This window comes from Delphinus delphis, chromosome 16 (genome assembly GCF_949987515.2).
Source record: "Delphinus delphis chromosome 16, mDelDel1.2, whole genome shotgun sequence".
Lineage (NCBI taxonomy): Eukaryota > Metazoa > Chordata > Mammalia > Artiodactyla > Delphinidae > Delphinus > Delphinus delphis.
Window position 1 is genome coordinate 52,561,898 of NC_082698.1, and position 25,824 is coordinate 52,587,721.

General features: G+C 42.5%; 1 protein-coding gene and 1 long non-coding RNA gene across 10 annotated transcripts in view; one reads left to right on the forward strand and one right to left on the reverse strand.

The window, feature by feature from the left end:
- NRG3 (neuregulin 3) overlaps nucleotides 1–944 on the reverse strand; it is a 1,071,784-nt gene extending 1,070,840 nt beyond the window's left edge. For all 9 annotated transcript variants that reach the window (XM_060034679.1, XM_060034686.1, XM_060034685.1 and 6 more), the window contains exon 1: nucleotides 90–944. In XM_060034679.1, coding sequence (XP_059890662.1) covers nucleotides 90–921 — 832 coding nt within the window. In that variant the 5' untranslated portion in view covers nucleotides 922–944. The remainder of the gene's footprint in view (nucleotides 1–89) is intronic.
- LOC138414310 (uncharacterized) lies at nucleotides 142–24,095 on the forward strand. Its single transcript, XR_011246758.1, has 3 exons — nucleotides 142–213; nucleotides 21,257–21,321; nucleotides 23,942–24,095. It is a non-coding gene; the product is annotated as an uncharacterized lncRNA (long non-coding RNA).
- Nucleotides 24,096–25,824: the final 1,729 nt, after the last annotated feature.

The following is a 25,824-nucleotide window of genomic DNA, read 5'->3' on the forward strand; positions in this document are numbered from 1 at the left end:
AAGACAGGCGTTGGCGAGAGGAAAGGACAACAGGAGGGCAGAATGGAAACTCAGCAGTAAATCAGAGTTCAGACACAGTGTTTACTTACGAAATTTGGGGCTGGTGCTAGTTTCTGGCGTGGTGGTGGTAGAGGAGGAAGACGAGGAGGAGGAAGAGGAGGAGGCAGCATCCTGAAAGGGAGACAGGGTCCAGGAGGGAGTCGAATCATGAAGGTAGGAGGAGGTAGCGTATGCCGCAGTGGGCCAGGAGGGCATGGCCGGGGTACTGGGGGTTCCTGGCACCGGGGGTCGGGAGCCCGGAGTGCTGCTACCGAAGAAAGGGGCTGTCGTGGACAAGACCGTCGAGGGGGCCGCAGTGTTCCGTGCCGTGGTGGAACGCGGGCTGGCCCGGATGGGCACCCGCTGCCCGGGGAAGCGAGTGGGCGCCCGCGTGATGGTGGTCAGCCGGGTGCTAATCCGGTTGGGCGTCCTGGAAGAGGCGGCGCTGCCGGCGGAGGTGGCTGGAGACGTGGTGGAAGTGGTCGTGGTGGTGGTCTCCATGGCCTTGGGGAAGGAGCTGGGCTTGGAGAGAAAGAAGGGGTCCTGGCCCATCCCCTTGGAGTCCACCAGGTCGGTGGGCACGTATTCCTTGACGGAGCCCACCACGATCCATTTGAGCAGCATGAGGCTGAGCCCCAGGCCGATGAAGCCGATGAACAGAGGCACCACGCACAGCCACGTCTGCTGCCGGTTCCACACGATGCAGTCGCTACAGCGTAACTCCCGGGGGGGCTCGGCCGCCCCTTCGCCGCCGCCGTCCGGGCCCCCGCCCGCCGCCGCCGCCGCCGCCGCAGCCACAGCCGCCGCGGTGCCCTCCTCGGCCGAGGCGGCGGCTGCCGAAGCGGCTCCAGGTGGCGAGGCAGCGGCCGCCCCTTCACTCATCCTAGGAGCCGGTCTTCACCTTCGCCCCCCCGAGGGCCGCGCCAGAGGCATGGGGCCGCGCGGGCCGGGCGCAGGCGCGGGCTCCGGCGGCGGCGGCGGCGGGCTCGGGCGCAGGCAGCGGCCGCGGCGGCCGCATGCAAATCGGCTCCCTGCCCCCACGCCCCTCCCCCCGAGAGGCGGGCGGCGGGCGGGGAGGAGAGGAGCGGGGGAGGGGACGCGGGCCGGGGAGGGGACGCGGGCCGGGGAGGTGGCGGCGAGGAGCTCTGAAGAGGGGCTAGACTGGCCCCCTGCGCCGCCGGCCGGTCAGGGAGCGGCGGGGCGCGTCTGCAGCCCGGCAGGCGGCCTCCTGTGCGCCGGGGCCCCGCGTCGTCTGCTGCTGCTGCTGCCGCTGCCGCTGCCGCCCGCCGCCTGCATGCGCTCCAGCCGCGCCGGCATCCTCGGGGCGCCGCACCCGGCCAGCTCCCCGGGGCGCCCGCCCGCGCCGCCCCTGGGCCTCGCGCCGCCTTCAGGGGCTGAGCTGGCCGGCCGCGGAACGCCAGGTGCCAGAGAGCAGCATTCCGACACAGAGGGGCCGGCCTGGCCGCCGCCGGTCGCCGGGCCCGCCGCGCCGCTTTCCTCGGCGGCTGCTCCGCGAGTCCGGGCGGTAAGGTGCACCTGTTCTTCAGCCGGCCCGCAGCCAACCCTCGGCTAGCACTGTCTGGGAGAGACCAATCCGAGCGCAGTGCGGAGGGCAAGCGGCCGGGCTCGCCTAGCTCCCGCCGCCTGAGACTCCGCGCCGGCGCCGCTGCCCGAGAGTCAAACTCCAGCGAGCTGCGCCGCCGCCGCGAGCCCGGGGCCGGGGACGCACTGGGCGCCCGCGGCGGGTGCTGTCCGACCCGCCGCGGAGGGAACCCCGCAAGCCGCAGAAGATTCGAAAGCACTGCCCGGCGCCCCTGTCCGGTCGCACTTGAAGGGGGAGACGTGAAACGAGAGACCGCGTCCGGGATCCGGGGGAACAGGGACCCCGGGCGGGAGGCGGCTCCAGGCGGGCGCTGGCAGCCAGGCGGGTGCGGTGTGCGCGGAGCCGCCACGGACTGGCTGGGCTTCAGGCAAAGTAGCGCCTCCCCCCAACACCTAATGGTGGTTTCTTAACGCGTACAAGATAAATGATCCAAGCAAACGCTCGCTTGGAAGTGTGTGGCAAAAGCAGCTCCCGACCCACCGATTGTGAGCCCCTTTCCTGTGTGGATGCAGTGGGGTCAGAGGCTGAAGCTGCGGGGCGAGAGAGCAGGGGTGTGTGCGCGTGCGGGGGGGTGTCTGTGCGCTTCCCCGCCTGGCAGCGGGCGCTGCTGGATCAAGAGCCCGTTCCCTCCGACTTGCTAAGAGAGATGCTGGTGAAACAGACCTTTGTGCAATTACACCCGGCAGATACCTCTTAGCCGACGTGTGCTAACTTACCTTTTTAAAAAGTATTGTCTTTAAATGTAGATGTACACACAGGTGCACACATCACAAGGTAACTGAATGTGAGGTAACATTTAAAACGATTTGGGTTGGTATCCAAAATTCTTTCCTTTCTCTTCCTTTGGGTAGAGAGGCACCTGTGTACCTATATCTCAGGTGCAGTGTGGGACCCGCCTGGGGGACTAGGGGACCGGCCTAAGAAGGAAGGATGAAGGGGTAGAGAGCCAGCATCAGCGTGGTTTATGCTGATGGTGCAAAACCTCTCTAGTCGACTCTTCCCGGATTTCCTGATCTAAAGTGGAAACCGGAAAGATGTTTTACAAGCTCCAAGAAAGAGAGTTTGAGGATGGCAGCCTCCTAGAACACCTTCCCTGCACTGTATGATTGTCGCTGGTGATGAAAACAGCGTTCTCTTGGCCTGTAATCGTGTCCCCAAAGATGAAGTTTTCAAGGTATCCATTTTATTCACAGGTGAAGAGCCGAATGGTACACTGAAAAGACTGCAAAGAGAGAAGGATGTATTGAAACAGGAAGCCCCTGAGATTTGGTGCCTACCAGAGTATTTTGCACAGACACGGTTAATAAATTATTTTTGATGTCAGTAATTCGGCTGTCACCTCTTTCAGCTATAACATTAATACTTTCCCCATAGGAAAGCTTTTGATTGTTAGTTTGATAGAACATGCCCTAATCCAGTAGTACTGAATATGGTTCCAAAAATTGCGAGTGAAAAAAATACCACAAGCCCTTGAATCTATATTCCTTCAGCTTTCCAGTGCAAGGCACAGTCCTCTTAAGTAAAAATTGACCCAATCTCTACCTTCTGTGAGTGCTGGGCAGTAACTGGCCAACCTTTCCTGTATAGCAAATAAAGGTTAGCTTTCACAGAAAATATTGTGAAATTATAGCAGGTGCTTTTGTCGAGTATATAAGACAGAAAATTACTTTTCCAAAACATTCCTAATTCATTGCCGCCCCCCATTATTCCTATGGCCCCTCCCTTCTTCCTTCCCCACTGAAATAAATCCAGTGTACAAAAAGGGATGCTGTAATGCTGCAGCTGGGCAAATGCTCCCCTGAAACTGCATTCGCACAAAACTAACCCCGTGTTGTCACAGTGCTCCCCAATGCCTTCTTCATCTACCTCTCCAAATTACCCCCACTTCTCATTTCCACTTGGCTTTAACAGCTTATTCATGGTTCCCTGTTCAGCTCATTTTCTCCCAGATCCCAAGCCTCTGCACTTGACTACCCATTAGCTGCTCTCGCAGTGAACATTATCACTAGTAGAAGGGAAAAAAAAAAAAAGGACCTATTGCTGCGATAGCCTTGTATTGGGGAGTGGGTTTTATCAGCCCATCCAAGAAACTCTGGCTGGTACAATCATCATTAACTTGCAGTTTTACCATGAGGCTCCCTGGTAGCAGGTGGTAAGCACTGCAACTAGAATTGGGGGCGGGGGGGATCCACAACTGAGTCAAGGACAAGTGGTAGGCATTCTCACTACCAATGAGCAGCCAGCTGATCAGTCCCATGGTAGGGCGGAGTCTCAGTCTGGTGACTCACAGCTCGCTGAAGCAGAATGCTGGAGAAAGAGCTTCACACTCAGGCTCTGAAGACAGGGATTCAAGTTTGAGCTCTATAAGCAATAAAGTCACTCTGGGCCTCTGTTTTTCTCATCTAGGAAATGAAACTATAATACCTACATTCTATATAATATAAAATTGTATAGCTAAATATACTATTCACTGATGGCATCTTTTAAGCATGATTTTTAAAACACATCAGAAACCACTTTTATTAATATGTATTAAGTTATCACATAGTCTAAATAAAGCTTTTCAAAATACACTATATGGTCCTCAATCAAAATACAGATTACAACTTTCAAGAAACATTCTTGTTCTTCTGATATAATAATCTGAAAATTGTTCTGTTTTTTAATACTGAGGCTAATTATTTCATAAAGATGGATGTGCATGACCAGTTAGGGAAGAGTTATGCATACTTTTCTTGGATATCTCTACCTACTATAGAGAGGGGTGTGGATTTTTCTAACAAATGGGAATGACATAACTCAGCCTCTCCTGAGCTCCGTATCTGCCTGAATATAATCACCTTCTGGATGTCTCCTGTGTAATCCACTAACACATTAAACTCAGAATTTCTAACCATGATTTAAAGTTTGCCTACAAACCAGCATTTCTGTTGAATTACAGTTTTTCCCTTCAGTGGCACCAATATCTCCAGACTGGGAGTCTCAGTGCCATCTTTGACTCCTTACCTCTTGTATCCCAAGTTCAATAAGTTGCCATCATTAACACAGTATGATTGCCCTGGGTTCCCTCCACTGTAAATTCTTTGGCAAAGGCCCATCCTTAGAACCACAAGGCTGGAAGTGAACCTGGTGTTCAAACACCTCCAATGTGTCGTCCCCCAAAATATCCCAGGCCAACAGTCATCTGGATTTAGCTGGAGCTCTAGAGAAGAAACCACTTCCTGCTGAAGACCACACAGCCTGCAGACAGTATACAAGTACAGAGGTAATTTTAAAAGTCTTTGTGTTGAGTCAAAAACCTGCCTTCCTATATTTTCACCCTTTCTTCTTAGCTTACTCATTATATAAACCTTCCAAGAGCTAGGTGCCAGGCATGGAAGATGCAACAGAAAACAAAACAAAGCTCCCTACCTTCATGGAACTTATATTTTAGTGGAAGAGACTGACAATAAACAAACAAAATAGATAAATTATACAGACTATCAAGAAATGGGAAATGCCATTTTGGACCACAAAGAATATATCTTGTTGGTGTGAGTACACAGAACATCTCTTCTTCAATCCCAGCAACCTCAATTTATTTACCATCCTCTCAGGCCAAGAGGAGTTTACACCCCTAGGAGTAATAGGGTGCTCTTTTATTAGCTGTGGATTCTCTGGATAAATGTAGTTACTACAGAAATCAGTCTAGCTTGTAGAATCGTAATATCCTTCATGATATCCACTGGAATCATGTGTGTACGCAATGTGATATCTCAAAACATTTCATGAAGTAAACACTTTATGAAGGGTTAATGTGGTTAGCCTTCTTCCCATGGTTGCATGTTCCTTTTTCTCTCTTGCTTTAGTCCACTCCTGTTATTATAATGATACACATTCCATAGTACATCATTGTGGCCTTTTTTAAAAAGAGAAACAGATTGTTTTCTTCATAGTTCTCAACAAATAACGTTATTTATTTCTCATGGGAGCTTTATGTATTATACATAGGATTCATTCACAATGTACTGGAAAAATCCCCTGGTGGATCTGTCTGTTCACAACACCTTGACTCCAAGGATTTGTGCATTATATTCTAATTTCATAAATAAACAAAATAATATATAAATTCTACAGAGCAAAAAGCAAAAATCGGAAAGGTGAAAAACTTCCAGCCGCAACTATATCCTAGTCACAAAAAATGATTGTAACAATGTTCAGATTTAAGGTATGTAGATTGTCACCTAATTGCACTCTCATGAATTAGGAAATGCTGAATGCTGTATAATAGGAGGAGAAATTAGAAGTTTTGAATGAGGCACTAAGATAAAATAAATGTGAAATTTCAGTGGGAGTTGCCAAAAGACAATGCCAAAATTTCAAGGTAGGTTAACTAAGAATTGGGTAGATGGGGGGTTTCCCTGGTGGCACAGTGGTTAAGAATCTGCCTGCCAATGCAGGCATACCTAGGTCCGAGCCCTGGCTCGGGAAGATCCCACGTGCCACGGAGCAACTAAGCCCATGCGCCAGAACTACTGAGCCTGAGCTCTAAAGCCTGCAAGCCATAACTACTGAGCCCACGTGCCACGACTACTGAAGCCTGCACGCTTAGAGCCCTTGCTCCGCAACAAGAGAAGCCACGACAATGAGAAGCCCACGCACCGCAACGAAGAGTAGACCCTGCTTACCGCGACTAGAGAAAGCCTGCGCACAGCAACGAAGACCCAACACAGCCAAAAATAAATAAATAGATAGATTAAAAAAAAAAAAAAGAATTGGGTAGATGGTACAACATATTGGAGGTTGAGGGAGGATTTTTTGTGAAGAGGACTTCTTTGGCAGAAGATGTGCTCTGAGTTCACAGGCGGAGGAGCACAAGTACAGAGCCTCATTACACCAAGTATAGTGAGAAGGGTCTCAGAGGAGTCCTGGAGAGCTTAGTAGAAGACCCCTACTCTTTGGGCAGGTCTCATTGGATTGGGATAGACACACAAGCCTCAGGCATCTCAAGTCAGGAGATGACTCAAGTGGACTGTGGCAGCAGAGGGCACTTTATGCCTCTGCCATACCAGGAAGGCGTGAAGCCATCCTCCAGCAGTAAGAGTCCAGTTGGAATGTACAGTGAGTGTAGCGGAGAAGCAGAGGTAGACAATGAGCTGGAAACTCAGTGTTGAAGGATCTGAGTGTCACAGTGAGATATCTATGTAATTTTTGCTTTGCATTGAATTCAAATTGCCTGTCCTTTAGGGCAGGGGTCCCCAACTGCCCACACAGGGCCGCACAGCAGGAGGTGAGCAGTGGGTGAGCGAGTGAAGCTTCATCTGCGCTCCTCTTAACTCCCCATCGCTCGCATTACCGCCTGAACCATCCCCCTGCCCCCAGCCATGGAAAAATTGTCTTCCAGGAAACCGGTCCCTGGTGCCAAAAAGGTTGGGGACCGCTGCTTAAGGGTACCAACATGGGTACTTTATCTTCGCACTAGAGTTGCCATCAGCATTTGTCTTATCTAGTTTTGGGTTTCTTTGTCAATAATTTCGCCTTTTCTCCCTGCTATCTTTCCCAAACATTGGTAGATATATTTTTCTTAGATCACTTCACTGTATAACTCTATTCTTTTGAAATCATCTTCAGATCTGAAATTGGAGGACTGGTAGATGAAAGTTCACCTTGACAATTCACTGATCAAGCAGAGGACGTGGTGCTTTGGAAAGATTCAAGGACATGTCTTCTCAGTGTGGTCAGAAACAAAAGTCATGAGTTCACTCTCTCGTTCCCTCTCTCCAAACCGCAAACAGAATTCCATTTGGCAATTCACAAGCTTCTCACCACTCCCAGACTGGCTTGAGTATCTGCGAACCCAGGTATAGAAGGGACACAATGCAGAAAGCCAGCTCCCTGAAATGGTTTTTTTATAACTGAGGAAGAAACACCTCTGTCTCAAACTTCATTATTCCTAAGAAAGGCAGTTTTATACAGCTGCACATCCAGAAAGAGCTGATGTGAGTTCATACTGGTATAAATAACATTTTGCCTTCATCTCACCTTGTTTCTGGAAATCTACATCCTGCTTCCTCAGATTTGGGGATGAGACTTTCATAACACCCTCTAGGGAGAAAACAATCAGATAATTTCCTACAACTCTTCACTGGTTTTCTTTATGTCTCTACCATCACCTCCCGCCCCACCACCACCACCGAGCTGTTCAGAGAAGCCTGAGAACAGACAGCCTTGGCATCAGCCCTTGAGACCTTTAGTCACAGTAGTTTATGTGCCCATCGTGGGCCTACCTTCTTGCTTCATTTAACGGAATATAAGGTAAGAGTGTGAATTTAGAGTTAGGCCCCCCCAGAACCTCTTCTGAGGATTATTGGTAGTCTAGGAAGGTTTTCAAGTGCTCTACAATCTCTGATTTTCTGTAGCAGATTCAGTAAAGGAGAGAGCAGAAATCCTGGAGTCTGATTTCAATCTGACTTTCAAGAGGTTGTTGCACAGTTGAAAACATACCGCGTGTGATGTACCTGGTGCTGAGGTTAGCAGTAGGCAGCTCAGACATGGTAGTGAGTATTCTTATTTAATGAAAATCCAGTTGCCTCTATGGTGCATTACTTCAGGAGCCCACCCTTCCAACAAGTTTTGCAGAAGATTTTTACAGGAGTTTGGCACTGCGTTGTTGACATTAACAAGGAGCAGCAAGGAGGCACTGCAGAGAAGCACTGGCCTCACAGCCCCAGGTGATGAATGTACACTCATTCATTCATTTCTGTGCGCCCCCAGCACACACACCACATGACCTGCTCAAAGGTGACCCACAGAATTACCAAGGAATAAGTTGTAACAGCTCATAGCAGATTTGGCCCATCTGTTTTGTCTCCAAAAAAAAAAAAAAAAGAGGATATCTCAGGAGGACAAAACTTGCTTGGTGCTTATGAATTAAGAAAGAAGGAAGGAAAACGCCACCTAATTTTTTTAGGAAAAAGTATCAACTAAACCCAAAAGGCTAACAGTGTTTACCCCTTGTGAAATAGATACTCCAAGGGGTTTTGAAGACTTAGAAAAGCTGTTCTTTATCCTGCCTTTGAGACTTTTACATTTGATGAAGGACAGTTGCCTGTTTTAAGCAAAGAGCTCAAGAAAGGTCCAAATGTATGTTTATATCTGTATGCGACCATGCGTGTGTGCAGTGCTGAAGCCAAATGCAGACAGTGCAGGAAAGAAAGATTATTCAAGGAGTGCTTGGTGACGAACTTATCCACTGGTTCCAGAGTTTTGTTTGATGCTATCTGAATGGAGTTGTAGCTTTGTCTAGCATCACTGGTTATAATAAGGAGAGCAGCCCAGATCCAAAGATCAGAAGGTCTCAGTATGGTGCTGTGACCTTGACTCTTATAGGGAGGAAACGAGTGATTTATAGTTGGAGTTGTTATTTTGCTGTTAGATGAGTCTCAGTCAGTCAGCTGAGCAGGAAATGTTTATCTCTGTGTCTATCTAGTTTCAGGGGGACAGATTTAATCTTAGCTAATCATTCATGAGATAAAGAACAAGACATTAGAGGGTCTGTGTCTGCCCTTTACAGCAGGTTCAGGAAAAAGGAGAAAGGTCTGTGTTTGGTCTCATCACAGGTAAATAAGGAGGGTCATCTGTGAATCTTATGGGGGTCATGAGAAAGAGTTTACAAGGAGTCTCAACTAAGTCATATGGGGAAGCACACTTCTTGGTGGTAAGCCATTAACTGGAACATAAAAGGGTAGAAAGATTTCTGAAAAACAAAATTGTGGAGATGGTTTCCTTAACCACTGCCATTTTCCAGGAGCACAGGGTCCTGGTAAAATTCAACACTGATATTGACATATATTTATAGCTCTCTTTTTAGCATTTTAAGAATGTATATGTGCTAATAATTATTAGTTAAAATAAGAGTAATAACATGTTTTATAGATTTATGCTTATTTTTACACGGGAAATATGAAGTAAAATTATCTGCCAATCTTTAGTATCTGTGAAAAACAGTGAAAAAATCATAGGAATTCCATCAGGAGGAGACAAAAAGTGGATCAGAATTTGACAAAATATTCTTCATATTCTAGTTAGCTTAACAGAGGGTATTTTAGAATTTAGAAACCATAAAGCTGTATCACAATAAATCCTTTAAGCCATGGATATATCCTATAAAATTTATAAAACACACAAACTATATTAATGTATTAGTTGTCTTTCTTGGGAGTATGGCTAACATACATTTTTTTTCAATTCAAGGTCTCAAAAATCATTTTTTAAATTAATGTTGGAATGTAAGAATATTAAAATGTCTTCCCTTTTGAATATAGACTTCTCGAGACATTTGATTGACATATTTGACCAATAATTGTGTTTGCGCATGCTTGGGTGTACGTGTGTGTGTGTGTGTGTGTGTAACGATACATGTAAAGAAGTAAGGGAGGGTGTGGAAGCAGATTTTGTATTAAGTATTTAAGGAATAAGCTGGAATAGGAATGGGATTATATGTATGAATTAGAGAAAGCTATCTACGAAACAGTGATGATTAGATTCCAAACACAAGTAAGTTACAGAAAGTAAAAACAGATAAGTCTTTGGGCTTGTTTACCCAAAGGAAGTTCTCGGGGTTGGGGAAATGCAAAGTTGAGCCTCTCAGAGACTAACTAGGCCAACTGGCTCCCATTGCACTTTGGGAGGAAAGCCAGCTTTGCTTCGGAAATAAACAAGAGGAGTTTAGATGGCAGCCAACTGCAATACTGATGGTTGCTTTTATGAAAAACTCTCCACCAGGGACTGGAATAAGAAGATCCACCAAACTCTGGCCTCTCCTGAATCACTGTAAATGGAAACAATTTATAGTCCCTACTATATTGGATAAGACTACAAACAAAAATGATACTATTTATGGTTACTGGTTTAAGTATTAAAGAAAACATTAGGCAAAAATCTCAGAATCATCACTTTGGGAATGATGTAATGAGAAAAATAATCTCCTTGGGAAATAGTCAATTAGCTAGGAAGTATTCCCCTGGCAAGCAGACCTAGTAGGAGATGTTGGTTCTCTCTTGCCTTAAGGCAGATTTGCAAATAATTATACACTATTTGCCACCCCACACACAGATCTGCCCATTGTCCTTTTTCTCTCTGGAAATCCTAAACCCATAATTAGCATTCTTAGTGGTACTCTGGGGCACACTGGGCAACTGGCAGAGCAGCAAGAGAGCTCTTAGGCAAAGTATGATTTGTTTCCAGAATTTGAACTCCAAATGCACCCTTACTTCTCTGATCATTGAGATGAGGTATATATATATCTTTAAGCAAGAGGAGAGAACCCTAGTCTAACCTCTGGAAGGTCCATCTGGGCTTGAACAATGACAGAAGATACCTCATGTCCTCTATGAGAATTTACATGAGGGACCCAAAAAGATTTAGAAGTTACATTAAAAAGTTTGGTGAACACTAAAGGTTGTAGCAATCTACAAGTGTGCTGAAGGAAGGCCCTGGAAGGAACCACACCTCCTTCACAAAAATCTTTCAGGCAGTCTTTCCTGGAAGATGAATTCCAACGACCCTTTGAAGTAGCAAGGCACACTCAGGATCTCATCATTCTACAAGGCTAATGGGTAAAAAGTGACACCTTTCATCTTTAAAGCTTTCAGACAAACGTTACATCATTCAGATTCCCCAAGCAGTTCCCTTTCCCTTTGGAAAAAATGGCCATTTCTTTTTTTTTTAATTAATTAATTTATTTATTTATTTTTGGCTGTGTTGGGTCTTCGTTTCTGTGCCAGAAACGAAGTTTCTCTAGTTGTGGCAAGCGGGGGCCACTCTTCATCGTGGTGCACGGGCCTCTCACTATCGCAGCCTCTCTTGTTGTGGAGCACAGGCTCCAGACACGCAGGCTCAGTAGTTGTGGCTCACGGGCCTAGTTGCTCCGCGGCACGTGGGATCTTCCCAGATCAGGGCTCGAACCCATGTCCCCTGCATTAGCAGGCAGATTCTCAACAACTGCGCCACCAGGGAAGCCCTTTCTTTGTTTTTAATTTAAAAAATTTGCATGTGTGTGTGACAGAGCAGATGGAACATCCTGGGTCTTTCCCTCTTTTGTCTCCAGGCAGTGTGTCAGAAGTGTCATTATGGAGAAAGGGAATCCTGCACATCAAATTTGGTCTGTCACACTGTGCCTTCAAAGAAGACTTAAACTGAGTTGCACATACTTTGGTTAAGCGAAGTCAAAGGTCACATATCATTTCTGAAAATACAGGTATCAAATACTTGATGGATTGAGAAAGTATGTGTCCATAAAGCAATAGGTAGAGCTGATACTATGACCAGTAAATTCTTGATTCTTTGTCATAATTAAGGATATGGGCAGTGAAGGGTGCACTGAACAAATAGTTAGGAAACCTTGGCTTGAACCCCTACTACTCCAATAATCTTTTTTTTTTTTTTTTTTTTTTTTTGCTGTATGCGGGCCTCTCACTGTTGTGGCCTCTCCCGTTGCGGAGCACAGGCTCCGGACGCGCAGGCTCAGCGGCCATGGCTCACGGGCCCAGCCGCTTCGCCGCATGTGGGATCTTCCTGGACCGGGGCACAAACCCGTGTCGCCTGCATCGGCAGGCAGACTCTCAACCACTGTGCCGCCAGGGAAGCCCTCCAATAATCTTATGAGACTTTGAGTCCCAGTTATATTGTCCATAAAATTTGGGCAACACTCCCATATTGGGCAACACGCCACGATTATTATGATGTTAAAAATGGAAAACAAAAGTGAATATATTTTGCAAATTAAAAAAAATGTGCATATATTTAAAAGCACTCTGGTACTATCAGTTAATGTGATTAATGAAAAGTTACTATTTCCAATTGTAACTTTATATTGGATTATATGGAGAATATATGAATCTCACTATTTTAATAAAAACCTCAAACTAAAATGTAAAAAATTTTTTTCCCAATTTTAAGAATATGGGTCAGGCTTCTTTCTTTCATTTTATCTAAGTACCTCTCTCCTACCAGCAGATAAATGCTTTCCAGGAGATACATACCCGAGGAGCAGGGACTAGGTCATTCCTTGAAAACTGCTGCCTTGGACAAGTTTATAACCAAGAAGAAGAAACACTATGTCCAGTGTTATTCTTTGCCCTGAGGACTTGGGGTGTAAGTAAGAAGACTGATTTGGATCCTCCCTTTGTCTTTTTTTTTTTTAATAAACTATTGAAAAAATAGTTTATTAACATGTGCAGCATGCACACTTATGGGAGAAAGTCTTCTGCCAGTTGTTTACTTGGATGTTTTTGTGTTTTTTTTTTTAACAATATAAAATTAATTTTTTTTCTTTTTTTTTTTCCCTCCCTTTGTCTGAGTTGCCCTCATCTAGCTCCAAACACTTTTCTTTTGGATCTTCTGTGTAATCGTTTTCACTCCTCTCAGTACTTCAGGGGCCAGGAATTTTAAGCTCACATCTTTGGAGGAAGCTGGCTTTTCTTCAGAAAGTGACAAGCTGATTCTAACACTAATTTGGAAATTCTAGGGATATGGAATAGCCAAAACAATCTTGAGAAAGAAGAATTAAGTTGGAGTATTCATGCTTCCTGGCTTCAAAACTTACCACAAAGCTACATTAATCATGACTGTTAGTTACATAAGAATAGACATATAGATCAATGGAATACAATTGGGAATCCAGAAATGTACCCAATATTTATAGGAAATTATTTTCTACAAGGGTGCAAGACAACACAATGGGGGCAAGAATAGTCTTTTCAACAAATGGTGCTATGAAAACTTGATAATCACATGCAAAAGAATGAAGTGGACCACTTGATTTCATCATACACAAAAAGTAACTAAGAATGGATAAAGGCCCTAAATATAAGAGCTAAACTATTAAGCTCTTTAAGAAAATATATGTATAAATCTTTATTCCCTTGGATTAGGCAACCAAAAAACAAAAAAAGCAGATAAACTGCACTTTGCATACTTTAAAAACTTTAAGTGCCACTATTGAGAAGTAAAAAAAAAAACAACCCAATCACAAGTCTACTACATTCCATTCCTTCCTTCCTTCCTTTCTTTCTCTTTCTCACTCTTCTTTTTAAATTAATTAATTAATTTATTTATTTTTGGCTGTGTTGGGTCTTCCTTGCTGTGCTCAGGCTTTCTCTAGTTGTGGTGAACGGGTGCTACTCTTTGTTGTGGTGCATGGGCTTCTCATTGCGGTGGCTTCTCTTGTTGCCGAGCACGGGCTCTAGGCGCATGGGCTTCAGTAGTTGTGGCACGCAGGCTCTAGAGTGCAGGCTCAGTAGTTGTGGTGCACGGGCTTAGTTGCTCCGCGGCATGTGGGATCTTCCTGGGCCAGGGCGTGTCCCCTGCATTGGCAGGTGTATTCTTAACCACTGCGCCACCAGCAAAGTCCTCGCTCTTTCTTTTTTTTCTTTTTTTTTTTACAAATGCAATATGTGAAAAATGGTACCTCTTTAAATTTATATTTCTTTGATAATTTTAACCTAATATCTTTATATATTTGCTAATTTTATTTCCTCTTTTGTCAATTGATTGTACCTACCTTATTTGTATTTCTCTTCATTTTCTGTATTAATGATGACAAAGCATTATAAATTATATACTAATTCCAAATGTATATATTTAGAATTTTTTCTTTAATAAATATTTACAATTTTATTAAATATTTAGCAATCGAGTAAACATTTAGATTTTTTCTTTCTTGGAATGCATATTAGGTAATCTTAGCAGATACTTTTGGTGCTCTGCCCAGATTCCTTTAAATCCTTTTACCATTTTTGTGTGACCCTCCTCTGGTTGCCATGTGTTTTTGCTCTGGGTGGAGATACTGTTACTCTTCCTTGGGAGACAAGCCTCAAGGTACCAGAACCTCCTTGACTGAACACACAGGGAATCTGAAATCTCTGGGAATTTACATTCCCATCAGGGGTGCTGTTAACATGAAACCAGAGTTAGTCCACTTGTTTCTGGTTGGGACAAACTCTGGACCTAATTTACATTCCCATTTCTCCTACAGAATTTGGCTGACACCTTTTTTTCTGTGAGACTTGCTAGGTTCTTCCCTTTTCTGTTCCTGCTTCCTCCATTCCCTAACTAATCCTCCCTAGGACTGCACACAAATCTTCCTGGCTGTATGATTTATGACAGTAATGTTTTACTGTAAAGAGCGAAGAGAAAGAATGCTTTGGAAAAAGGTAAATTGTGGGAAATCAAAAGAATTAAAGCTACAAAAAACCTTTACACATTAACCTTCGAACATCAAGTGAAACTCATCCTTTATTTTTCAGATATGAAAGCTAATGTGGACTAAAAGAGAGCATGTGGTTTTTGCCTAAGGACACACATGCTGGGCTAGTACTAATATTTTATTTGGCCACTTACAGGGGATCAGCTTAGTACAGGATCCTGGAGACATACTGATTTGAATGAAGACTGGTTCTATTACTATGATCTATGTCATGATCTATGGTTCTATTGCTATGATCTATGTCATGATCTATGTCATTTACCTAAACTTCTCTGCTTCAACCACCTTGACTATAAAACTACTTTATATAGTTAATGTCATTATTAAATGAAATAATACGTACTAAGGGATTAGAACAGTTACTGACTAATCATTACTGGAGAAAAAAAGCTACTTAATTCAATATTCTTTATATCATGTAAACTTGGGCTAATTAGTTTAAAATGTTATTGCAAGTTAACATTTCACAGAGTACTTTAATGTAAGTTCCTTTTATTCTCACAAAAACTTTTATATTTCAGAAGAGGAAGTTGAGGCTTCAAATGGAACCATCTTGATATCTTGCGACCTGGTAGAGTTATCATTCCCCCGTATCTCAGCTACAAATGACAACAAGCCACAAAGAACATAAAACACCAAGATACAGAAGGCAAGTGATGCCTTCTATGACAGATCCTAGGACAAACTTATTGGCACAACCTGGGACATCAGTAATGCTAAGTACAGGTCAGGTAGGCCACTGCAACCCAAGCAATGGACAATTGGGTGGTTATGCTCAGAAAATGTATTACAAGGTCCATGAATTCCTCTTAGAAAATGAAGGGAAAGCTGGAATAATCTGACAACCAGATAATTCATTCTATGAGGGAGAAGAGACACAATGCGGATTCCTGTGTTTGTGAAGATGTCTGTGAAGCCAAGCCTGGGTAGTTTTTAATGAGATTCAGCGGATGCATCTCACATGAAAATTGAATATATGACCATACAATGTCCATTACAAAAAAGCACTGTCATAGGAACTAGAGAGTGGAAATAAGTACATTTTCCTTAGATACCCTGTCAATCCAAACTGAGATTGCTTTAACATTCAAAACCTGATTGAGGCCCAGTAATATGCCTGTTAAGAGTACCTGACTGCCAGATCCCCATTGTGTGAAATAGCAGCAAATGAACGCTGGAAGAAATGTTAACTTGCAGCCAGAAACAACACCAAATTGCCATTTCTAATGCTCAGGAAAGCCTAGTTCATGTAAGTTCTCAAACGACAGATTTTCATGGAATCATGAGCTGTGTTGCATTATACAATTTTCCTTTCGTTTTCACTTTATTTATTTATTTTTGCTTTCATGTTAAAGATTTGGCTCATAAATAATACGTAAAGATGGAACAAAATTTTACCTGAAGGCTTCACTATCCAATAAGAAAATGCTACTGAGGACTTTCGTGGTAGCTGGGGAGGACATCTTTCTCACAAATATATGATGACGGGGCTGCCATATTCTAGGGGAAAGATGCTTTCCTGACTTCCTATTAGTCAAAATCCACGCAATTTAAAAATAATTCAAAGATGGTGGGTAGATCTTTTCAGCAGCTAAAATTGCACAGCCATGTTGCAACAGGGTGAATACAACTTACAGTTCACTCAATTCCTCAGCTTTGTAATTATGTAATTCTCAATGAAATTTTAATTGTATAAATTCACATTACTTCACATTTTGTGCCTACATTAAGGCTTTATTACTATTTATATAGTATTATTTTGAATGTGCAAAAAATGTACTCACCCTTTATTAGGTAACTGTAGTCAGCATTAACCACAGGAGGCAATTTTTAGGATGCATTCAAGGCTTTCTCTCCAAACCTTGATCCCTCTTCTCTCACCACATAAAAGAAGGAGATTTTTATAGTTCAAGGATAAGTTATAGTTCAAGCTATTTTTATAGCTCAAGCACAATAAATCAGATATGAAGGGAAGGGAGAGGAAAGTGTCAAGGATGACCACTAGATTTCTGGTTTGGCTACCTGTTTATATGATGGTGCCTTCCTTGAGAATAGGGATATTGGAGGAAAACTACATTTGTGGAGTTCATAAATTTGGTTGAGGGAATATTGAGTTGGAAAGGCCTATGGAGCAGTATAGTAAGTAGGAGCAGTATAGTAAGTTGGATATAAAAGTCTGTGGTTCACAAAAAGTGTAAACATGTATATAAACTAAGAGTGCCAAATTAATGTTTTATTTGCGTTTATTATGTTTGGCATTATTCTTATACTCGAAAATGTGTCCTTGAAAAATAAAGGAATGAAAATTCTGAACATGCCAAGATCCACGTGAAAATTCCTCTCAATATAAATCAAATATGACTTTGTTGAAAAACAAATAGACTTTAATGGGACAAAATTTGCCTTCAAATTCTCAGGGACTCGGAGGTCTCAGAAGACAGACTATCACCTGAGTGAAGATTATGTACAACACGTACAATTCATCCACAGGCATTGCATCCTCGCGGAGTTATGTCAAAACATCTGAAGTACAAAACAATTTCTTATCAAATATATCCTGAGCCATACGGAAAACAAAAATAAAACCAAAGTTTATTCCTCTAACCAAAAATGTTATTTTTATTGTTTAAAATGTTATTTTTATAGTTTAAGTTAGAGTCTGTCTATAGAAAATTTGGGAGATTTAAAGACTGTCTTATACTTTGTAGTCATATATTTTTAAGAACTGAAATTATAGTTTAAAGTATTTTATTTCTAAGCATTGCTCTGTCAAAAAAGAAAGTTATACCGTCTCAAAAATTTTCAACTTGTATACAACAGTCGTTATGATAGTTGGTATTTTCCTAAGTGACACTTTTTAAAATAAGTTAAGTCCCATCTTAACCCTGTTCTCTCTGTAGTGGCTTTTGTTCATAACCCATGTTAAAATAAAGCTACTTCATTTCTGTTGATGTGTGATGCTAACTCAGCCCTTCCAACCTGTGATTCTCTTTCTAGTATCAACTCTGTTCTCTGCCAAGTGATTTATAAGCATAAGCCTAGAAATCTAGACTCAGATTATGACCATTTGCAAGGCTAGTAACTTCGATAGTGGGACCTAGTGCACTAAATCAAAGCACAGAAGTGCAAGTATTTGCCTGACTGGACAGGGAGTTTTATAAATGCTGTATAATCACGGTGCCAAATAAGAAGATAAATGATTCGGTGTAAGCCAAATGTTACATTTTTGTTTGTCTTGAATATAAATACATGTCTGGGAGAGTAAGAGAAGTATGTTAGAAATAACTCCAAACAAAGGAGTGAGCTTGAATTCCAGCTCTGTTTCACACGAAGTGTGAAGCTGTGGGCAAAGAGATTGCATGTCTTTGAATTTAAGATCCTCATCTGTAAAAGGGGATAATCATGCTTTCCCCAGGTGATCATTGGGAAGACCAAATTTCATAAGCCTGACCTGTGCTCCCTTCGGCATGTTTGTGTGAGGATAAAATACCATGAAAATAATGGTTCCAGGAAAGACAATGTTTATAACAAATGTATTTTAGGTAAGTCATTAGGGGGGAAGAAATAGAGTCACAGGAACCATTACAAAGGTGACCCCTCACTCACTCCTCTGGAACTGCAGTTCCTTTCAAATTCTTCCAAAAAGATGTGTCACATATACAGGCATGTATCGTGTTAGATTAAATGCCTTTCAGATCCAGGGACAGAAATTCTTCTGCCTCCTTTCATGAATGAAGGTGCAAAAAATATCAAAGTGGCTCCGTCTTTAGGGAAACACATTTCTATAGGAATTCTTGTCCTTCATCCAAAGACAGTTTGTGTGGAAATACTCTAGAGACTGTATACCATTACATTCTCAGTCTGGCCCCTTCCCTCCAAAATTGGCCCATTATCTTTGCATGAAATCTGTGCATCTTGACCCTCTCATCCCTCCTGCTCACAGTAGGACACTTGATCCCTTTTGTAAATGAACAGAAGGTGGATTTTTTTTTTTTCTTCAATACCTGAGACCTGGAGTGAACAGTGCTTAGTTTTCAAGCTGTATCTTCTGGCACATATATAAAGCATCCCTGTCCATGCTGAAAATGGCTAATTATGACATCACTTTAATGATTTAGTTATAAGACTTCCCTATGAAACCCCCTTGCAACAAGAACATTTTCTCTCCTCAGCCATTAACAGCCATTCTTTATAAGAGATATAGCCAATATTTCTTCACTTGGCCTTATAGTATGGGAGAGAAAGGCTAAATTGTTATCTGTTGGGTCTTAATCTAAAAATAATTATTTTTTTAGTTTTCTCTCCTCTTCTTGATAGACATGTAAAGAACAAATTTCTCTAGTATTTAATCCTATTTTTTTGTTTTCTAAGAATTTGGTCTTTTCTGGAATCTGTCATACATCCTTTTTCTCCTTGAAAACTAACAACTCATAGATAAATCTTGTCTTCAATTGCAGAAGCTTCCCATGGTCTTTATTATCTGATACATTTAATCTCCTTAATATTGTGCATGCTGACTTAAGCCATTAAGTCAAATGATCCAACAGTGCACGGGTCTGGGTTTAGCACAAGAAAGCAGAAGCACTTTCATTGGTGATAATGATCTAAGGACCCCCTTTCTCTCATCTTTTATTCCTACTTCTATCCTAGTCTACTCATCCCTGAGTAGACTAATTCCATTTTGCAATTTGTAATCGTTCCCTGCTCTTCTTTTTTTTTGCGGTACGCGGGCCTCTCACTGTTGTGGCCTCTCCCATTGCGGAGCACAGGCTCCGGACGCGCAGGCGCAGCGGCCATGGCTCACGGGCCCAGCCGCTCTGCGGCATGTGGGATCTTCCCGGACCGGGGCACGAACCCGTGTCCCCTCCACTGGCAGGCGGACTCTCAACCACTGCGCCACCAGGGAAGCCCCCCTGCTCTTTTTTTTGCTGACTTGATCTTGCCCCACTCCTGGGATTTTTTTTTTTTACTATTTCTATTGCTTCTTTCCACTTCTGACTTCTTTAAGCAGCATCACCTGCCAGAGTGTCAGTTCCCCGGTGTTTAAATTCCCATCTGGAGAAGCATTCCAGCTGGATTTGCTGGACATTATTGAACTCTTGCTCTGTTACTTTAATAGTCTTATTTCACATTTTTTTAAATTGTATGCTGCCCAACTTTTTTAGAGGTAGGCAGCAAATAAGTAATAAAACATTTACTTTGAACATCAAATTCTTGAGCCAAAAATCACCCATCTAAATTCTAGTACAGGGCTTCCCTGGTGGCGCAGCGGTTGAGAATCTGCCTGCCAATGCAGGGGACGTGGGTTCGAGCCCTGGTCTGGGAAGATCCCACATAGAGCAACTGGGCCCGTGGGCCACAACTACTGAGCCTGCGCGTCTGCAGCCTGTGCTCCACAACAAGAGAGGCTACGACAGTGAGAGGCCTGCACACCGCAATGAAGAGTGGCCCCCACTCGCCGCAACTAGAGAAAGCCCTCGCACAGAAACGAACACCCAACACAGCCAAAAATAAAAATAAATAAATAAATTTAAATTCTAGTACAACTATGTCAAACTCTACCAATCAACATGTAAATAAAGAAAGATCACTAACTTAGAGAATGACAAGTTTGGAGAATGGAATGTTCACGAAATCACTCTCTTCTCCCTGCGGAGTTCAAAGGCCTGTTATTCTTTTAGGATGGCCTTTTTCCTTCAGGCCAGAAAGAAAAAAAAAAAAAAAAAGCAGTGTTTAGTATAGCAAAATCTCATGACAAGGAAATAAGGAAAAGCCCACAGAATTTATTACCGTATGGTAATACATTTGTGTACAGTGTACGCATGCAACTACACAGTACTAATTGGGAGTGATTGGAGAGGACTCCATTCCACTTGAATTTCAAAACTTTCAGATAATGAAAGAGTTTCAAAGAAATATAATTTTTATCATAATAAATACATTCACTGACACAAACTACTGGTGAATTGCTGCCAAACTGATTTCCTGCCAGACTTGATTTAATAATTAAAACATTCCTTATATTTAAATGTGTCTTTAAAACAACCAGGAAGATGAATAAAACAGCATATTTTCCTCAAACAATTCATAGTCCAGAAAGCAGAGAGAGAAAATTCTACATAAGCACACCAGCAGGGACAAAAGCTTGAGAGAGACAGCTGCCACAAGTGAGGAGCACACAGAATTCTATAAAAAGCCCAAGGAAAGTGACCTAACTTGCATGGGAGCTTCAAACTTACAGTAGGATGCATAGTCCTTGCACAATAAATGTTTGATTTCAGTCGCAACTTTGTGTTGTGTGTCAAAGTGTTAGGAAAGAGTTGGAAAGGGACTCAGAATTTTCTGTTTCAAAAATTCTCATTTTACAGATAAGAAGAGTTTTGAGATCAGCTCTGAAAATGGAGAGATGAAGAGGAAAAAGAAAGAATTCCAGGTAAATAAAAGAACTCAAGCAGAAGTAAATATGGAAAATAGAGATGAGAATTATTAGAGTTTTGAGGAAACAGGTCTTATGAGAACAGACATATTTTAAACACCTCGACTTTACGGGTTTCCTATGTCTTCTGATTCATCTTTGTAACCCGACACGAACAGTTTCAGTGAACTGGAGGAAACAAGCTGCTACTAATTTTATGTCAAGTTGGAATGCTTTAAAAAGGTATGTTGAGGCCACACCGTGGAATTCTGGTTTCATAGTCCATTGTGACATCAGTTACCACCACATTCTACTCATTGTTCATATTGGCTGAACTGGTCCAACCTGAGCTTTTAGGATGGCAATTGGTATTCATTCATTCATTCATTCATTCAGTAACTGACATCTACTACGTAGTGGGCCTTTAACTAGGTACCGGGATAAAAACCAGTGAAATTAATAATTAAAATAATTCCAATCTTTAATTTGGATCTGTCAAAAAATCTTCATAATATTAAAATAAACTTGAAAACACTCATCTCTTTCTCTCCTTCACAGTTTCCTCTCACTTAAGGCTGCTCAAGAGCTAATGACTCACCACCACTCTAAAGCTCTCCCCCATCCCTGAAGCACCCACTCCATCCCTGCCTCTTTATTCCCACCTCTTTCCCCCAACCTTCTCAGATCTGTACCATAAAGATTCACTTAGCCTCATTGTCTTTCAGCTTTTTCTCTTTTCCCATTTCTCAGGCTGAGTCCTCCTTTGTTCATTTTTTTGGATACATCTGAAAGTTCTAAAATCCATTTTTGTAGAAAGCCACACATCTTAGAGGGTGGGGAAGATGAAGAGTCAAAATAGGCAAAGATAACATTGCCCTGAGGGATTGGAGGGAGGAGGTATGGCTACAGCACCGCGAGTCCCATTTTCCTTTCTCCCTCCCTTCCTCCTTTACTTCCTTCCTTTCATCTATATATGTTTTACCATGTCATAATGTTCTCCCGATCAATCTTTGATGACTCTCTTCCTATCTCTTTCTCACACACACACACACACACACACACACACACACACACACAGAAATATAATGTGGCTCATTGAAGTTACCCTTATTTCTATGAGAGCACACTTCTTTATGAGAATGCGTGTAAATAATGTTAGATGCCTTTGAAGATACTACCAGGTATGGTTTGTTTATAATCTTATAAAAATCTTTTATATCTTTTTTAAAAACTTGAAATCGGTGGCTGACTGGCTTCCTGGAGAACAGACAGAACACCATCAGCACCTCCCACTCAGAATCTCTATGCATTAACCTGCTCAAGGTTATGTGCTTACCAGTTGACAACCCTCCCAGTTTCCAGCTGCCACTAGATGTCCCTCCTAGCCAATGCTGAAATGCAATCACACTTTCCATCCTTCCTGGGGTCTCTGAAGTGTAAGTGGCTAGATGCGTAGGTGCACCTGACCAGCTCCACCACAGTGATAGCAGATTAGAAGGGGCTATTTCCAACCTGGTCTTGATTCTGCCTCTGGGAACGTTTGTACGGCTCTGATGGGTATCGAGGAACTTGTTTATTCATACTAAATCAGACATGGCTTTTTGGTGATGTTTCTTTAAGAGAGTCGTATCTGCTTTATTTCAGTTCTCTCATGTCCTCATAGTGCCTCAGGTCTGAGCTTTATTACTCATCCCTGCTTCCCAGTCACTACATCTACCTTTGTCCCACGCCTGGCTTGATTTTATAAATGGGAAAACTTTGAAGTTCTCTGGAGTAATAATGTAGTCCAATATAGTTTATTGAATGACATGGCAGATATACCCTCTGGTAACCCATGATGAGTCACACCCCTGTGTCATCCTCTCCCCTTCTGTGCTGTGGAATCTGGGACTTTCTTCTAACCGATACAATATGGCAAAGGTGATGGGGTGTCACTCTCAGGGTAGGGTAAAGATGAAAGGATTTTACAGATATAATTAAGGTTCCTAACCTGTTGGTTTTGAGTTAATTAAAAGGGAGATTATCTTGGGTGGGCCTGACCTAGTCAGGTAGGCTTTTTTTTGTATTTATAGCTTTATTTTAAAATAACGATAATAAACTCATGACGTGGTAACATTTAACACATTATTTTTTTCCCAAAATCAAAACGAACAGATAAGTCAACTGGCATTGTTGCATTTTTTTTTACAGCTCTTTTTTCTCTCTCGCTAAGCAGAAGACAAGGCAGAAGTGTTTTTCATAGTTTTTTGGTAATGGTGGATATTCTTTGATACTGTTCCAAAACTCAACCAACGGTTGTCTTTTAAAGACTAGTTGCAATGTAGAATCTGAAACCATTATCAATGAACTTTTCATAATCTACTTTGGATGATCTTTTATCCATTGATGAATTTGTGAGAGCAAAAAGATATTAGTCTTTGGAAAATACTGATTCACTGAGCTATATAGATCTTCCAAATGTTGCCTAATTTCATTATGTAATATCTAGAAACCACATTTGTTAATATCACTAAGAGTATTCAGGCCTTCCCTGAAGTTAGGGGCTCCAAGTAGCAGAGACCTTCATTCATATTCTCTCTCTCTCTCTCTCTCCCTCTCCCTCTCTCCCTCTCTCATTCATTCACTTGGATGAATCAAGCTGCCATGAAATCTGAAGTTGTATGACCCTGAGCTCTGCCAACAACCTGAAGGAGCTTAGAAGTGGATCCTTCCCCAGTCAAACCTCCAGATGGGAACAGAGTCTAACCAACACCTTGATGTGAGTCTTGTAAGAGTCTGAGCTCAGGACCCACCTCACTTGTGCCCAGACTCCTGACCCACTGAAACTGTGAGACAAGAAATGACAAATGTTTTAAGCTACTAAATGTGTGGTAATTTGTTATGCCAAAAGTAACATAACTACTCCTATTAAATGCACTCAAACATATTCAACCTAGCTGCTTGTGAGTAGCCAGAAGTTTTATCCTGCACCCCATCCAAATATTATGCATTCTTCCTGTTTTTTAGCCCAAGTACAAAAATACAGAACACTTATTCCTGTTACTGTCATAAAGTTATTTTTTGGCATTAGAATTCCATTACTATCATGAATTCATTTCAGTATTCTTCAGAAAAATTTCAGTCTTATGGCTCCTGAAAGATTTTTGCATATAAGCAATGACATTTCTTCCTCTCTGAGCCTGAGCCTCTTTACCACTGTTCTATGGATTAGACAGTTTTTGTTTGTTTGTTTGGCAGCAACGCCTAATCCCAACAATAAACTGCAAGTTTTCTTTGTAGCTTTGCAGGTTGGCTACCTCATCGTGCTACAGGTTGTGAATGGGACTCAGGTTCTAGGACCATCAGTCTTGCTGTGTTCTTCTCAAAGTGGACAGCATGTGTGGAGGAGAGAAAAAGTACACATGAGTGTCGCTTAACATCTTCACTCAGTGGTGGCACTCGATTTCTCAGAGTGCTGTGGACTGAATTATGCCTCCACCCATTCTCATGTAGAAGCCCTAACCCCCAATGTGACAATATTTGGAGACGGGGACTCTGGAATATGATTATGTCGTAAGGGTGGAGCCTTCATGATGGGATTAATGCCCTTATGACACCAGACATGAGATACCTTTCTCCCTGTTTCTCTGTCCCTCTCTGCCATGTGAGGACACAGTAAGAAGGCAGCCATATGCAAGCCAGGAAGAGTTCTCACCAGAACTGAACCATGCCGGCACTCCCTTCTCAGACTTCCTGCCCCCAGAGCTAGAGAGAGAGAGAGAGAGCTAGAGAGAGAGAGAGAGAGCTAAAGAGAGAGAGAGAGAGAGAGAGAGAGCGCTAGAGAGAGTTAGAGAGAGACAGAGAGAGCTAGAGAGAGACAGAGAGACAGAGGCAGAGAGAGCTAGAGAGAGAGAGAGAGCTTGAGAGAGAGAAGGGGGGGAGAGAGAGAGAGAGAGGAGAGCTAGAGAGAGAGAAGGAAAGAAAGAAGAAAGAAAGAAAGAAAGAAAGAAAGAAAGAAAGAAAGAAAGAAAGAAAGAAAGAAAGAAAGAAAGAAAAAGAAAGAAAAAAGAAAGAAAGAAAGAAAGGAAGGAAGAAAGAAAGGGAAAGAGAAATAAATTTCTGCTGTTTAAGCCACCCAGCCTCAGGTACTTTGCTGTGGTAGCCAGAGCTAAGACACAGAGCAAGCTACATGGCAAAACCCAAAGCAAGCAGAGAAGTATATTCCATCCCACTGGCGTGGGAGAGAGGAGGAGTATATTTGTTAATAATACGATGAATGGTATTACAGATGTTGAGATCATGTTAAGCCCTTGGCATGCTACCTATCACTAATGTCTTAACTTTAAAGTTACAAGTAACCCATATCATCATCATTCCAGAGTCTGTTTAACTGATAAATTATCTGATCTTGATCATGGAAGCAAAGCAGAAGTCTTGAACAGATAAACAGGTAAGACCTTCTCTTGATATCCATGTAATATCAATTGAAGTTTGGAAAAATAAAACAAAACAAACCATACACTTCAGCTTTACAGTTCATGA